At 38.6% G+C, this 16923-nt stretch overlaps 1 protein-coding gene across 2 annotated transcripts in view; it reads right to left on the reverse strand.

The window, feature by feature from the left end:
* Positions 1-16923, reverse strand: part of RAPGEF4 (Rap guanine nucleotide exchange factor 4) — a 151520-nt gene that overhangs the window by 82680 nt on the left and 51917 nt on the right. For both annotated transcript variants that reach the window (XM_058190484.1, XM_058190475.1), the window contains exons 2-3: positions 12679-12751; positions 9040-9104 (exon numbers count right to left, since the gene is read on the reverse strand). In XM_058190484.1, the coding sequence (XP_058046467.1) occupies positions 9040-9104; positions 12679-12736 (123 nt within the window). In that variant the 5' untranslated portion in view covers positions 12737-12751. The remainder of the gene's footprint in view (positions 1-9039; positions 9105-12678; positions 12752-16923) is intronic.

Raw genomic sequence — 16923 nt, forward strand, 5'->3', positions numbered from 1 at the left:
TTGCCATGCGCTAAAAAGCCTGATTGGGCTTATTATCAGGGGATGTCTTATTTTGGGGGAAACAGGGTACATAAATGAAATGTAGAAAATCATTAAAAAATAGAATTGGAAAACGTTAAAAATCTTTTCACAGGGAGAGATGCAAAACGTCTTTTGGATATGGGACAGAGATAGGCAGAGAGAAAAAAGCAGAACTCAATGTTGTGCCTCGTCCGCTTTCCCCGCAGCCGGGCCCATCTTATCTGCTTCCGAACCCTGAGGAATGTCCTAGCATGCCTTCCGGCCCCAGCCCTGGCTCCATGCCCAGACAGGCCGAGGAGGAAGAAGTGCCTCCAGCCCCCAGCTCTGGCTCCATGCCCAGGCAAACAGAGCAACTAGACCCCTCCCCCTCCCCCACAGCATGTGAGCCTGAGGAAGGTCAATTACCAACAGCTGCAGACTGGAGTGACCCTCGCTTCAGGAGAATTGATAGGCGGCGGCAACAGAAGGAAGGGAGGGGCAGGCCTGGATAAGTGCTGAGTCATGGAGCCACACCCCATGGCCTATATAAAGGATCTGCTTTCTGGCATTCTCTGAGTCAGGCAAAGTCTACCTTATCTTGCTGAAGTCACTTTCTGGTCTCCTGCCTGCCTTGAGAACTTTGCTAGGACTTTGGCAGATCTGCAGAGGCACGCCTGATTCGGATTTCCCTGACCCGGCCGTCAGCGGAGGAGTGGGACATGTCACTCAATTCCTGTTCATTCACAATTCAGTGACCTCCATGAGAAACAAGGGATAGAGTGAAGAAAACAACATTGGGCCATTGCGACATAAGGCCCACCTTTTCTGTACTTGTGTCATGATATCACACCCACCTACAGAAAGGGTAGAACTTGCAGTGGGCTCTTGTGGCTGCCAATGCTCAGGTCTCTCATGCAGCTACAAGAGATTATCAAAGTACATGATACAACTCCTCCAGACCCTTAGAGCCAAATAATAGCTCCCTTGAAACAGTAAGCTAGCATCTGGTGAACCTTGGCTCACTGAAGCACACCATCTTTTCTCGCTTGCTTGACTTCTTTGACTAAGCAAAACAGAAATTGTTTGCTAAGCACATCATCTGAATCCTGCCCTTTGGCTGTTAAACTCTTGTGCAAGTCAATAGCTGTAACCCAAGATCAACCGCTGGTTTCCAAAATTTGGTTTGTTGGAAAGGAACAAATCGTGATTCAAGATTTAGAAGACTCTCTATACAATCTGGGGTTTGTCTAGCCAAGGGGAGGAGCTAAATGGAAGCCAAAGAAAAATGCACAATAGCGGAGTCCCTTTCCATGAAAGCACAGCTATAAAGTGATATAATCTGAGAATTACTCATCTCTTTCCATTTCTCTTCCTTGAAAGGCTGACAAAGAATATGCTATTAACAACATTACCTATGCATCATATCTGGATACTATCAGGATATAGAGTATTGCTAGTTTCCTTACATTCATTTGGAAGATCTCTTGAGTCATTGGAAAAATCCAGAACTGAAATTTGGCCAGATCTTTCTATTTAGTGGCATACCAATAATCAAAGTAGAAATCAGTAAACCATTGTGGGCTTTTAAAAACAACCACCATATCCTTTCCTCTGAAAAGACTGGAATTAAGGAAGAGACAATCCAAAAATAGTTTCTTCTGATACACAAGAAAAAAATGCTTGCTCAAAAAAGTGATGCAGTCTAATGTAAAAATATTTGTAACATTCCATTTCCTGCATTCCTGAAAGTCAGTATCCTGGACCTTTTTTTCCACCCTGTTATTTTTCTAACACTTATCTGCAAGTGCATCCTGATACAAAATGATAAACTAGCCTGCCAAAACCATCAATTCTGAAAAATAATGAAATGCTTTTTGATGCTGATGTGGAAAGAAACCAGACCAAACTCAAAATTTTGTCCCCATTAGCTATAGTCAAATTTTATGTTGTTTTTTTCTACCACTCTCTAATGGATATTCATACTAGTAAAATGCATTTTCTCACTACTATGGTTATGCCATATATTATAAATTAAGTAGTTCCAGATTTCACAATTCCAGATGTGCTACATCACAATTTTGATCATTTCCATCTAGCTTTGCTAGCTGTGGTTGATGGAAGTTGTAATCCCCTCAATATACATAATATATACAGTATGCACAGTATACACAAAACTACACACACACACACATATACACACCCTGCTGAATCAGGGTAGAATGGGCGAAAAATAATGATGATTTTGGCTGAAAATGATATGGTCACCTTCAAGGTAATTCTCAAAGGTACTTTTTCAAAAGGCAACTGGCCTTTCTTTGTTTTTCCTTGAAGTCATTTCACTTCTCATCCAAGAAGCTTCTTCAGTTCAGACTGAATGGTGAAGAACGAGAAGAGGACAGTCAGTGTGTAACCAGTGTGTATTGGTGTGTATCCTCCTGATTTGAGCGCTATGACTAGCTTTGTTAGGCAGCATACCACTCATAGATTGTCTATATTTCCTGAAGAGGTGATGTTCCATTCCTGATGATAGACAAACCATGTACAATCTAGTACTAAACATAATGGCTGTGAAATAATAGAAAATACTTGAGTTTTAGATTTTAGCAGTGGTTTGCTCTCCAAGCTTGTTTCAATTTAGCTAATAAACATTTCATTACCAGACTAGGTAACATCATCAGCATAATGGCTGTGTATATCTGAGATATCCCAATAAGGACAACCCTGGTTGTGCACTGCCTCCTGTTAGTCAAGTAATATCTAAAACCACAGAAAGAGAAATGTCTTTGATATAATGTTCATTCAGGACTTTGGGAGTTCTTAAACAATTTCAATTGCTACTTCAATTGTTTGAGAACCACTTTCTCAACCATTTTCTAAAAACCCATCACTATGGTTAGTTCTATGTTTAGAACTAAACATAAATTAATCTTAAAATACATCAACAGAATTCATTGAATTACTGTTTCATTGAGTTAACTTTGAATGAAGTCTTCTAGATTAGATCCACCATAGCATGGACAAATACGTAAAAGCTGGTTATGAAAACCTACTGTGGATGTAGTTAGTTCCAATTGTTTCAAACCTTACAATTTAATCTTTGCCCTGAGTAGGAAGAATGGTTTTTTTGTGAGCCATAAACTAGAGAATATATTTAATTGTATTTCATCTGTTTTACTAGTGACACCCCCCCAAATTCTAACCATTTGTGATCCTATCCCAGAATACCGAGAATCTAAAAACTGAAAAGAAAATTATTTTGGCCTTCCAATATACCAACTCTAATCAGCATTGAAGCACAATCAGTGATAGCTAAACACCTCCAATGTTAACCTTGGCCCGGAAGAATATGGCCTGGGATCAGGGGTGAAATGCTCCAAGTTAGGACTGGATTGGCCGATCCGGTAGCGATGGCGGTGGGTGGTTCGGAGAACCGGTAGCAAAAATCCCTGCCCCCCCATTACCACCCAATGCCCAGTCACCCGCTTCCCCATTTGCCGCCTCTTTTAAAAAATGCTTTTAAAAGGTAAAAAAAGAGGCCCTGACGATCACAGCTGAGCAGTACGATCATCAGAGCCTTTTTTTTACTTTTAAAAGCATTTTTTTGCAACCTATTCAGCCGAATAGGTTATTAAAAAAATGGTTTTAAAAGGTTAAAAAAAGGCTCTGACGATCCCAGCTGAGCTGCCTGGTCATCAGAGCCTTTTTTTACTTTTAAAAGCATTTCTTTTACAACCTATTCGGCTGAATAGGTTGCAAAAAAAATGCTTTTAAAAGTAAAAAAAAAAAAAGATTGCGTGCCACAGCTGATCCCCTCCCCCATGCCATTACCCCATGCCTCCTTTTGGCATGCACTGCGCACCTTGCATTTGGTGCATGGTGCGCACTGTGCATGTGCACTGCGCATGTGTGTGTGCAGCACGCATGCGCAGCCAGCGAACTGGTAGTAAATCAGTTCAGATTTCACCGCTGTCTGGGATATACCTGAATGCAAAGCTTCCTCTACCATGCATTCTGCATCTTGAGACCATCATGTTTGTTTGTTTATTTAATATGGCACCATTATTCAACCTCCTGCCTCCAGTGCATTATAGCTTCTTGTAGCTCCCATGTGACACCTCTCCTGCGTAGGCTGCATTGGTTGCCGGTGGTCTTCCGGGTGCGATTCAAGGTTCTGGTTATCACCTTTAAAGCGCTCCATGGCATGGGACTGGGATATTTACGGGACCGCCTTCTGCCGCCAGTAACCTCCCTTCGACCTGTGCATTCCCACAGAGAGGGCCTCCTCAGGGTGCCGTCTGCCAGACAATGTCGGCTGGCGACCCCTAGTGGAAGAGCGTTCTCTGTGGGGGCTCCGGCCCTGTGGAATGAACCGCCTGTGGGGCTACATTTTCTCCCTGATCTTCGGACCTTTAAGCGCGAGCTCAAAACCTTCTTATTTCATCAAGCAGGACTGGCCTAAATAATACAGTTTTTAATTGAGGGTTTTATGGGGGTTTTAAAGGGTTTAATATATTTTATTAATTTTTACTTACTAAATTTTTAAATTTTCTCAGCATATTGAATTAGATTTTTAATTTGTTGCTGTATTTTAAACTTTTTGATATCTAAGTTTTTACCTTTGCTGTACACTGCCCTGAGTCTTTGGAGAAGGGCGGTATAAAAATATGAAAAATAAATAAATAATAAATAAATAAATTACCTTTCATCTTTTCAATAGCCCCATCTAAGCTCATCTTGTCTAACTTTCTTATTGCCATTATCTTATGTATGAGAATTTTTTTCCTATTCTACTGATTTTTTTTTTAGAATTATTCAATAATATTTCACAAACTTTCCTGTTGCTGCTAGAAAAGGATTAGCTTCTTTTTTATATTGAATAGTAATTGATGTAGTTCGCGGTTGTCCTTTTCTCAAAGGATGTAATAAAAATATACTTACAATGCAATTCTAAGCATGTATGCTTAGGAAAAAAAGTCACAAGGTTTCCAGTAGAATTTATTCTGAAGTAAGTTTACTTTAGTTCCCTCCTAATAAGTTTAGGATGCTATAATTTTCCTAAGGAACCTCCCATCCTGGATTTAAAGAAATATTTGGGGGCCCTGGTCTTTTTTCCTCTGTTATAACAATGGAAATCACTATCAAAGTGTCACATGTTCATTCCACCCAAAAGTGTTTATTTTCATGCCGGATGAGAGTAAGGCGGGAAGTACATTCTAAGACAGAAGGAAAAGCAAGGAGGTGCAACAATGTTAGAAAAGATATTAAAGATTTAAAAGATGTTTTAAAACGATCAGTCTGTCTAAGGAAACAGAAGAGACAGGAAACAGTGATTTGAATATGAAGAAAAAAGTTTGTGTGTGTGTATTTATATTTAATAGAACAGTTATTTTCTCTTGATTATCTTGTACCTAAAACATTCCTTTTTGAGATCTGTTAATTCTTTAATCTTAGGAAATAAAAATAGACACACTAAAAAAAAGCTGCTACAATACAGTATCTTTAGGTATAAATAAAAATAAGCCTAGTTTTATTGGGCGGTTTTCTAATTTCAGTTTTAGTAAGAGGTCATGTCTTTCTATGGAAAGGAGCAGGACTAATAATCAAGTAATATCCCAAGGGGGATGAAATATTTTGGATCTTTATTTACAACTTTTGAGGAAGGGAAGGGAAGGCTCTAAATGGATGTGTTCTGCCAGGGAAAGGCTTAACACATAAATTTTCTCCTTTGTATGGGCTAAAGCAGCGAAATATTATGCTATCAAATCCATCATTTTATCTTTAACTTCTAAAGACTAAAAAGTAGGGCCCATGATTTTTCCACATTCATGAAGACATTTTATTTATTTATTTATTTGTTCATCCATTTATTCAGTGCCGTCAGCGAGGCAATGTCGTCTGGCGACGCCCAGGGGAAGGGCCTTCTCTGTGGGGGCTCCCACCCTCTGGAACGAACTACCCCCCGGACTCCGTCAGCTTCCGGACCTTCGGACCTTCCGCCGCGAGCTTAAAACATACTTATTTAATTGCGCAGGACTGAGCTAGATTTTAAATTTATGGGTTTTTAATTGGGTTTTATTTTTTATATTTTTTAATTATTGGGCTTTTAGAATAAGTTTTTTAATTGTTTTTTATATTGTATTTATGTGTTTTTTAAGTGCCTGTAAACCGCCCTGAGTCCTTCGGGAGATAGGGCGGTATATAAATATGATCAATAAATAAATAAATAAATAAATATTCAGACAGACAAACATTTTAACAGCTGTCTGGCTCTAAAAGATTCTGGGTAGCTTACATTGCAATAAAAGAAAGCAAAATAATTAGTGCCTCAGAGATAAATATATTAATCCCTCCCCTTCCCCCAAAAATCCATCCAGCAGAAGCTCAGTGTTCATTCTAACCCAGAACCTGGGATAATAGCTAGTATTTAATATCATCCTGAAAATCATCGGGCTGAGAGCTATCAGGATCTTTTCAAGAATATTATTCTAGAGGCAGGCATTGCAACAAAGAACATAGACCTAACACTGGCTCAACTAAATATGTCTTTCAATCTAAAATAGAAAGCGAAATATTGTTCTCAGGATGGATAACATAGAGATTTCTATGGCCACTGCACTTCAGTGATGGTTATTGATTAATTTAAAATTCCATGCTTTTTTTTTTTTTAAATTACTCCAGAAATCTTTTGCAGATGTTTGGTTATGTTTTTGGGGTGTTTCCCCCTTTAAATCCCATTTAGATATCTTCTGGAATGGCCTAGCTGTTTATTGCCATGCTTACATCAGGGTTTTTCAAATGGTGTTCAATGGAACGCTAGGATTCCATGATAACCTGTGAGAGAGAAAATGGGGGGGGGGGGAAGGTTCACTTGAACAGAGCCGTTTTTCTATCACTAGAGCGTGTCCAGATGATCAGAGTTTCCAGGATTTTTTTAAAATTAAACTTTCCACAGTTGAAACAAGTTTCAAACTCCCAGCTCTGCTCTGCTTCCACCAACTTTTACAATTTCTATCCAGGCAGTTGCAGTACACAGTGTGATTACATGTGGCATTCTGTTTGTTTGACCTTTTGATGGAGGTATAAGCTCACAAAGAACAATGTGGATGCATTACCACTGGAGTGATACAGAACCAGGCTCATTAGCTGAGTTAGGCCAAATAATAGAAACCGAATCTTAAAGTGCAAGCCTAATTTGAAATATTCCGCTGCCTGAGCTGCAAGGCATATTGGCCTCTTCCCCCTGTTCTACATATAAAAGCCAACTGGACATCAATGGAGTTAAGAAGCACGATGGCTTGTGTGGTTAGGACCAGGGATGAAATGCTCCCAGTTTGGACTGGATCACCTGATCTGGTAGCGATGGTAGTGGGTGGTTCGGAGAACCGTTAGCAAAAATCCCTGCCCCCACCGCATGCCCAGCTGAGCCGCACGATCATCAGAGGTTGTTTTTTTTTCTTTTAAAAGCATTTTTCCTTTGGCCAAAAAAAAAATGCTTTTAAAAGTAAAAAAAAAAAACCTGATGATCGCGCAGCTCAGCTGGGATCGTCAAAGCCTTTTAAAAGCATTTTTTACAACCTCTTCGGCCAAAGAGGTTGTAGATTAAATGTTTTTAAAAGTAAAAAAAATGTTGACCACACCCACCCAGTCACATTACCTCCCCCACCAAGCCACGCCCACAGAACCAGTAGTAACAAATTTTACATTTCACCCCTGGTTAGGACGCTGGGTAGAAGATTAGCAAGCCCATATTTGAAATCTGAGTGCTTCAGTGGGGCACAGTTGAGCTTCCGTCCTTGGCTCTACCTCCCGCCAGGGACATGAAAGGAGCCCCCAAATGGACATCTCCTGGGCAATGGTGATGTCACAGGCTAATCCTGTCAACCTGGTAATGCCTTGTTGCTTCTGACACGAGAGCTATGCTACCAATTGAGTTTTACTTTAATATTGGTAAAAGAAAAGTATCCACAACTATACTTGAGGGCAAAGACCAGTTTAATGGAGCAGGACAATTTTCTTCCAGTATCAATTTTTTTTCCTTGCCATCAATTCTGCTGTCTGATGTGGTCATCATCTCTAATATCTAATAATAGAGCTAGATCTCTATCTAATAATAGGGCTGGATCTCTAGATAAGTGCGCTGTTGCTGTTGTTTTTACTACAAGAGGGATTAGGTGTCTAGACATGCAGAATGTATGATTATCAGTTTCTGAAACTTCTGATGTAACTAAACATGAATCAATTTATATTTTCTATCTGCAAATATCTTATTACCACAGAGTAAGGAAGTTGCTTATCCTGTCAAAATTAATCGTCACTGACTTAGTTGTATTTTTCCAATCAATTGTATATAAACAGAATGCTTCTGCAAGTTCAGTCTCAGAAATGAGTATTTTCCTTTTAGTCTATTTTTATTCTCCACATTAACCATAGCGACACTGGTATTTCCTGTGTTTTGATGTGTTTATTCTGCCATGGGTGAAAATGTGTAGACTTTTGCCTTATTAAAATATACACAAGTTTACAAATATCAATTGAGGCATTTCTATGCTTTGACTGGAGGTAGTCCTCGATTTACGACCACAGTTGAGCCCAAATTTTCTGTTGCTAAGTGAGGCATTTGTTAAGTGAATTTTGTCCCATTTTGCAACCATATTTGTTAAATGAATCACTTCAGTTGTTAATTTAGTAACACGGTTGTTAAGTGAATCTGGCTACCCCATTGACTTTGCCCGCCAGAAGATTGCAAAATGGTGATCATATGACCCCAGGACACTGCAATTGTCACAACTCTGAGTCAGTTGCCAAGCAGCTGAAGTTTGATCGCATGACCATGGGAATGCCGCAATGGTCCTAAGTGTGGAAAATGGCCATAAATCACTCTTTTCAGTGATGTTGTAACTTCCAACGGTCACTAAACATTCTGTTGTAAATCGAGGACTACCTGTATTGCTTTCTCAAGAAATAAATTCAGTTAGCTGCATAATGATGCCTAGCGTTTCTTCTCCTCCCCCTGAAACAAAATGAAAAAAAATTATTTACCTTATTGCTGTTCTTAGAGATTGAACACAGGCTACTATTAGACATATTCTCCTTGTCAGGCATCCCTGTGAAAATAGGGAATATATTAAAATTTATTTCTTATGGATTAACAATTCCTACTCTGGTTGAGCGTATCTGTTCACTAACACCATGAACCTTAGTTAAGTAAAACAATGTCCTCATAGTATACATATGTTTACTGAGGCTATGGATCCTGCAGTTGAAATACTACATATCCTTAAGCCTTTTACTTTTTCAAGGGGATAAAAAAACAGGATATGTTTCAAATAAACTTTATTAAATCACTGAAAATCCCCATGGTCACTGAACAAATGGTTGAGGAACATAATGATTGATATCTGATGGTGGCCTTTAAAAAAAAAAGCAATGGAACAAGATTGATACAGACTTCAGAAAAAATCAAATAAATGGGGGTAAGTGTGACTAGATTAAACATTTTTAAAACAAAAAGGGAAAAACCTGTAAAAGGAGTTTGCTTCTTTCTTAAGTCCATGGAAACACGTTTCTTAAGCCTACAAATATCTTACTCTTAAATGATAAAAGTAAACATGAAGTCTCCTTTGAGTTAATTTTGACTCCTGTTCACGTCACATCCATGTCTGTGTATTTTCTTGGCAACAAGACAGGGGTAATTTGCAACTGTCTTCCTGTGAGATGCTTTTTTAATTTCCCAATTTAGATTACAATTCTGGTATTTCCCAGAAGTCTCCCATTCAACTAGGTACAGGAATTCTTTTGCTAAATTAAAAAAAATAAAATTGACCTTGTCTGGCAGCAGGATAATATCTTCCCAATAATATTCAGTAGGTGCTTGTAGCAATTGTAAAAAAGAACATTATAATGAATCGCAATGGAAGTTCTATCTGATATTCCACACAATACTGAAGAAAGTCAACTGAATCTTTCCGAGGTTGATGAGTAACAAATTATACCTTTTTAGTGGTCATAGGCTCTTAAGAGGTGGCAACTTGCCCAAGATCATTTATTGTAATCAGAGGTAAGAAAAGCTGATGTTTTGCCTAACCTCTTATATCCTGGAACTGTACCAGATGCTTGTCTGAATGCTGCCTACAAGGCTACTGATTTGGCTGAAGGCTCCTTATTCCTTTTAACCATACACGTTTCTACTCTGAGAATTAGAGTCTTATTTTCTCTGGATGAGAAAAGTAAAGAAATCAGAAGGAAGAGAAAGTGTGAGGAATTCTCTCAAGTCTTCTCATGGAATCTTCTGTGTAAAGACTGGATGAATCATTTGCAATTTTTTTCACTGCAGATGTTTTGTACATTGCATATACCAGGGGTCTCCAACCTTGACAACTTTAAGATTTGTGGACTTCAACTCCCAGAATTCCTCAGCCAGCTTTGCTTTGCTGGCTGAGGTATTCTGGGAGTTGAAGTCCACAAGTCTTAAAGTTGTCAAGGTTGGAGACCCCTGGTATATACTGTATATGTTGCAACATAAGATGTACTTGCAATTTAAGACATATAAGCAAGTAACTTATCACCGTGCGGCGGGGGAGTAAATCCTGAAGAATTTCCTTCTTCCCATTCATCAACTTTTGAATCCTTGAAAAGGGATGAATTTCCTTAAGCGCCAGTGGAGAAACATAAAATATAAAGTGTCTGATAATGGATATATGTTCAGGTTTGAATCTAAACTAGCAGGATAATGGAGGGAAAATATAATTCCTTCTCTTTTTTTATATATTGGAAGGACGTCATCTAGTAACCCTGTTTAGGGTAGTTTATTCGCTTTTAAGGAAAGGACAACAGGTAGATCCCATGTCTGGCTACTTTGACTAGTTAAGTCTAGCACAGTGATGGCTAACCTTTTTGCCGTCACATGCCAAAAGCGGGGGAAACGTGGGAGTCGTGCGCGTGCATGCCCACACCCATAATGCAATGCTTCCCCCTGCCCCCCTGTGCATGTGCATGTGACCCCTGTGGTCCGTTTTGGGCCTAGTAGGCCTCTCTGAAGCCTCCTGGTACCAAAAAAAGGCCATAGGGGGTGCACTGCAACTCCCTGAGGCCCGTTTTGGCATGTGGGCACACCGCTTCTCCACAATCCCCCCACCCTGCCCATGCACACACAACTCCCCGCGCATGCCCGCACGTCTCCCGCATGCGCCCCGCACTAGAGACCCAAAAATTAGTTGGCCAGCAGGAGGCGCGCGTGCATGCGTAGTGAAGCTGAGCTGGGTGACGGCTCGCGTGCCCGCAAAGAGTGCTCCGCATGCCACCTGTGGCACGTGTGCCATAGGTTCACCATCAGGGTCTAGCAGTTTGCTATTTTACTTCACCAAAGTCCTGAGTATACTTGACTAGGCTCCATGTGTTGAAGCCTGGAGTGGTTCTACTCTTTCTTTAGAGAGGATGGAGAAGAGATATTAGTCAAACAGTTGCTCATTTGTGGGATGCTACAGAGTTTAGTGCTTTCTCCCCTGCTGTTTAATATTTACACGAAAATGCTGGGGATAGGATAACCATTGGGTCAGGATGTGGTACCATCAGTATTAGTGATGCCCAACTAAATATCATTATCCCATGTAGTCAATATAATGGATGGTCTTGATTTGATTACTATAGCTGTTCTGTTAAAAATAGTTTTAGGTCATTCTTAGTCTGGTCTACCTGATAGGACTAACATCAAGCTTGCAAGTCTGAATGTGCTTATCTTCCTCTCTCTTCTTTTTCTTCATGTTAATTAGAAAGCAGGAGGAAAGAGCTAAGATGTTTTTGTGAATCACTTTTCTGATCCAGGCTCAAGCCTTATTTATTTGATCATTGCCTTGGCAACGGATCTTCCCTCTGTCCTTCAAGGCCATTCTCTAGACTCATTATAGGTTGTTTTAAATTATTTTTATATTCTTTTACCATGAATGTTTTATTATATTATTGATGTATATGACCCATTGAGAGTCCTTTTTGATGGCAGTGAAGTACAAATAAAATCAATAAATAAACACAGAAAATATCAAGCCTTTGTACTGCTGAAATAAAGCAGTAAACAGTATTTAATCCTAATAACTGGTATCCAAGTTATATTCAATATCCACAGCTAGTCAACTTCTTTCTACATGATACACAAAAACCTATAAACACTCTTCTCCCTCCCTGACAAGAACAATTATTATTAATGTTAATTGTTATTAATTAAATTATGAAGTAATTAATGAGTTACTTTTTCATGGCACCTCAGAGGAGCTGCCTGAAAGAACCACTTCTATCTGCCTTATGGTAGGGATTGCCCTAATCAATGATCCTCTTCTTAAAAATGAATAACTTGGGTTTCACTGACTTCCAAAGCTTTTAGCATGAATGGTGATCATTCATCATGAATTAAACTGATAATTCATTTATCTATCTATCTATCTATCTATCTATCTATCTATCTACCTACCTACCTACCTACCTACCTACCTACCTACCTACCTACCTACCTATCTATCTATCATCTACCCAGTTTCACCATAATTAACAGAGATTATATATACCATTAGCCAAGTAAAATCTGGAGGGACTTGTTTTCCTTTATCTTTATTGTCAAATGTAGTCACTGGAATGGATGACACAAATAGATTTTTATGTTTGCATTTCTTGTAGCTTTTGTGTACTTACTATCATTGTTGGAGCCAGTTTCCATAGCACCATATGGAGGAGCCAGAAGTCCAGACATATACTGTCGATATTTCTGGGGAGAAAATACATGATAACATCATTTTGATTGAAATATTTTATCACCACGTTATTTTTTTTATAACAAATTTCTGGAGTTACACAATATGTTCATGTGCTCTTTCCTTTTTTCATTCTAAGTTCACTGAAAAAAATACAGAGATATTAAACCCTCAGATAAAATGATGCTGTATGTAAAGACTTACATTTGCGAAGATATCACTTAGAATTAATCATAATTTTGTTGATATCCAGATTATTAAGATTTGATGAAGTTATTCTAAAACAGCCATCCATCATCCGTCCGTCTGTCTGTCTGTCTGTCTATCTACCTACCTACCTACCTACCTACCTACCTACCTATCTATCATCACAAGAACCCAAGACAATACTGCAGAGCCAGGTAAGTAGAATGCATCTAGTCCAAGTTTGCACTAATCCATATACTAAGTATGGCATATCTAACAGAATAGGTTTTTTTACAATTCATGTTAACCTACAGTTTATCACAAATATCCATGGCACCCAATCTCAAGTCATATCCTCCTAACTCTAAAAGTCTTCTATTACTCAGCAGTATCAACTCTTTCATCCAAGCGAAACAGCAAGCTGCAAAATTCCATTTCAAACCCAACCCTCCACTTTCCTTTGCATCTTGTTAACATCTTATATTTAACTTGTTTGGCTTTTTTTCTCCTGCCACACAAATTTAGATGTATTCTTTTGCCCCCGATCAAAAGATGCATCAGTTTTTATCTAAAAAAAAACCCAATATTTTAGGCAAGATATTTTATCATGAAAATTCTCCCTACCATATCAGTTTAAATCAGGGCTCTCCAACCATGGTCCCAGCTTTGCTGGGTGAGGGACTCTGGGAGTTGAAGTCCACAAGTCTTAAAGGGACCAAGGTTGGAGAGCCCTGGTTTAATTCATTGCTTCGTTAAACCTCATACTATGGCTTTGGAAAACTCTGATGTTACATTTTCATGCCTACAAACCATGATGAATTAATGGTATAGAAATGAAATAAATAATAACGATTAATCAATTAGTAGAATCAGGGCCAGACAATGTTCATTTTGTGCCTTTGTACTCCTCCAAAGCTACCACCACCATTTTAAATCACCTAAAATAATATTGATTTCATTAAATTTATCTTAAATGCAAATAAAATGTAATTAAATTAAATTATTCTCATGGCTCCACCTATCTGTTGGAGTGAAGTCCCCAAGAAGTCTCTCTGAGCCTAAATCTAGATTTCTTTTTGGAAAAAAAATTCACAGATTTAAATGAACCAGAAGATAGATGACATAACCATTTTCTTCCAAAGTTCTGCCAATCTTTGTCCCTCCTTTGATATAGTGGTAGAGAAGTAGGAGTAGTGGAGAAAGACCAAGAATGTACTGTCCATGTAAGATTATAGGGAAAATGTACACTAGTCAAAAATCCATTATCTGATAGCATCTTTTCAAACTAACAAACCAATAGCAAAGGCCTAAGCTCTCATGAACTGAAATAAGAAAAACCATTTTAGTTGAAAAGATGCTGTTAGACTCATTGTGATTTGAATAATAAGAACAAACTATAGTTTAACATTTAGGCCAGACCAGTGATGGGTTTCAAATTTTTTTACTACCAGTTCTATGGGCATGGCTTGGTGGGCGTGGCAGGGGAAGGATACTGTAAAATCTCCATTCCTCCCTAATCCAGGGGAAGGTTACTGCAAAATCCCCATTTACTCTCAATCAGCTGGGACTCAGGAGGCAGAGAATAGATGGGGGCAGGGCTAGTCAGAATTTTTACTACTGGTTCTCTGAATTACTCAAAATTTCCGCTACCGATTCTCCAGAACTGGTCAGAAGCTGCTGAAACCCACCTCTGGGCCAGACTGTAATTTGGAATGGTTAAAATGTCTGCAGCATTCTTGATTGATTGATTTGATGTGCAATGGCTCCCCATTCCAAAAGACTCTTTTTAATTTTAATCAATATTGAGAGGAAGAAAGAAGAAAGTAAAAAAGGAAGAAGGGAGGGAAGGGAAAGAGAGAAGAAGGAAAAGAAGGATTGTTGTAAAACAAGTGAGAAGAATTGGTAGAAGAGCAGCCCCAAATATATAGATATAATTATTATTTTTTATTTTTTTATTTTAAATTTTTCTTAGGATGATGAATGAATTAATATGAAAGTGTAAAGAGTATACATATGATTAACAAGGGATAAGAGACTGTACATTTATAATATGTCTATGTGAAATAAAATAAAAAACTTTTTTCAAAAAGAAAAAGAAAAAAATTCAATCAATATTTAATACAACTATTCAGTTCATGATTAGCTTCTGTCCTAATGCTCGTGAGTAAGGAATTAGGAAATATTCCAGAACAGGAATGTGGGGCTGCTTTGGGGGAGAATGAGAAAGTTCCACTGACACAGGCAGTTGATCAGCAGGCTTCCAACTGGCTTCCAACAATGCTAATGTTATTGTCATTACCTACGATCCAATGGTGAAATCCAAATTTTTTTACTACCGATTCTGTGGGCGTGGCTTGGTGGATGTGGTGTGGCTTGGTGGGCATGGCAGGGGAAGGATACTGCAAAATCTCCATTCCCTCCCCATTCCTGGGGCAAGGATATAGCAAAATCTCCATTCCCACCCCACTTTGGGGCCAGCCAGAGGTAATATTTACCGGTTTTCCGAACTGCTAAAAATTTCTGCTACCGGTTCTCCAGAACCTGTCAGAACCTGTTGGATTTCACCCCTGCTACAATCCATAATTCCCAAATAATTTTTAAAAGGTGCAAATTCAAAAGATTATAGTTTATTTCTAATAAAAATATTATTTTCAACAATGCTTCCCATTTTATTCTAATATGCCAAACTGAGTTTGATCTGACAATATTTATGCATGCTCTGTGGTCCCTTGCTATAACACTAATGTATAATAGAAAAGAACCCTCCACGCGGGGATATTAAAACAATCCTGCTGATTAACACTTTGCATATTTATAAAGGTGATTTTCAAACACTACACTTATGCGGAACTGTCAATCACCAAGAACATGTGCATTATAGTCAGCCCCTGAAAAGGTGTAAATCTGGCATGGCAGCAGGTATTAAAGCCACAGTCAGGAACCTATCACTTTCATTTCAAATACAATAAACCCCGCTTACAGCCTGAATAAAAGAGAGCATAACTGAATTGCTTTAAAAAGCAATTTATTTATGTTTTAAAATGCAGATATATATTTATTACACATTACATATATATCCCATCTTTTCTCTGAAGCTTTTTTAGTTGCAGTCCCTGACCTTTGTAATGATCTCCATCTACTCCTGGCCAGTGTTACCCTTCAGGAAAGCTTTAAAAATTTGGCTTTTCCCTGGACATTGGGCTGGGAAAATAGATAAGGCATCTTATGGAGGTCAGTGGTCATCTCTTCTATACCACTGATGAGCCTTTTGCTGTGTGAGTTCAGTTATGGATTTCAATTTTTTGTTGATATTGTATGATTTTTATTTCCAATGTTGCTTCTTGGGGTTATTTAATGTATGTCCCCCAGAGTCTGGCTATAAACCTTCTAATTAAATAAACTTTGCTGATGATGATAATGATGATTTAAGAAAACTTATATGGTACTTATATGAGCCACAAGGGCGCAGCGGTTACAGTGCAGTACTGCAGGCTACTTCTGCTGCCTGCAATTTGGCAGTTCAAATCTCACCAGGCTCAAGGTTGACTCAGCCTTCCATCTTTCCAAGGCGCCAAAATGAGGACCCAGATTGTTGGGGGCAAGATGCTGACTATGTAAACCGCTTAGGGAGGGCTGTCAAGCACTGTGAAGCAGTATATAAGTCTAAGTGCTATTACTATTGCTACCCAACTCCCAACAACCCTGGCAGACATGTTGTCATTTTATCCCAACAATTAGAATTCAGCTAAGAAAAAGCCAGAGATAGACAGAGAGATACAGAGAATGGTCTTCAGAGCTCTATGATGGGATTGCCATTAAAACAACCTAGGAAAGGAGAACAATGATGAGAATTTTTTTTCCACAACTAAATACACCACCAACTTATAAAAAAAATAATGATAAAAAAATAATGTTAGATGTGTATTCAACAAACCTGCACAGACCAGTGTTGCTATGTCGAATTGGTATGACCATCCTTTCTGTTCTTTGTTAAACATGA

The sequence above is a fragment of the Ahaetulla prasina genome, chromosome 1 (genome assembly GCF_028640845.1).
Source record: "Ahaetulla prasina isolate Xishuangbanna chromosome 1, ASM2864084v1, whole genome shotgun sequence".
Lineage (NCBI taxonomy): Eukaryota > Metazoa > Chordata > Lepidosauria > Squamata > Colubridae > Ahaetulla > Ahaetulla prasina.